At 45.8% G+C, this 563-nt stretch overlaps 1 protein-coding gene across 1 annotated transcript in view; it reads left to right on the forward strand.

Moving 5' to 3' along the window:
- Positions 1-563, forward strand: part of LOC144978116 (uncharacterized) — a 4,355-nt gene extending 3,792 nt beyond the window's left edge. Inside the window, exon 2 of the mRNA XM_078923741.1 lies at positions 1-563. This exon is cut by the window's left edge and continues 1,524 nt beyond it. Within this exon, the coding sequence (XP_078779867.1) occupies positions 1-495 (495 nt within the window). The 3' untranslated portion in view covers positions 496-563.

Consider the following 563-nt stretch of genomic DNA (forward strand, 5'->3'; position numbering starts at 1 on the left):
CTAGACTTCACCATATCCAAATACATCGTAATTGGGTCATTGCTGGTGCCTTTTTGCATCGCTATTTTGGTCAACGTCATCCTCTTTGCTGTCACGGTCAAGGAAATCGTCAAGGTCCGCCGACTCCAGCAGACAACCTTGACAACTAGGGCAGGTGGCCACCAAGGGGTTATAACGTACATCAAACTGTCTTCAGTAACCGGCGTGTTCTGTGGTCTTACATCGGCTAGTTTCATGTCGGGAAACATCATTCTGATTATCTTAACGAGTCCATTCGCAACTCTGTTGGGTGTTTTCATCTTTGCCTCCTTCATCTGCAACCGTCAAGTGGGAAATCTGTACCGAGAGCTGTTCTTCAAACATTTCAATAGACCACAGAACGCTGATGCTGCTAGGTCTTCAACACGTCCTTCGTTACCTGATGGTGGTAAAAAGACGGAGACCTCCAAATCATGCGAACCTGAGTCTTCCCTTACAAAGTCTACAGATGCATAAATGTGACCCTTCAAATCAAAACGGATCAAAACGGTATTTTGTTGGGGGAATTGGCCCCTGAAAACTGA

The sequence above is a fragment of the Berghia stephanieae genome, chromosome 8, assembly GCF_034508935.2.
Source record: "Berghia stephanieae isolate SIO BIC M18660-M18661 chromosome 8, UCSD_Bste_1.3, whole genome shotgun sequence".
NCBI lineage: Eukaryota > Metazoa > Mollusca > Gastropoda > Nudibranchia > Aeolidiidae > Berghia > Berghia stephanieae.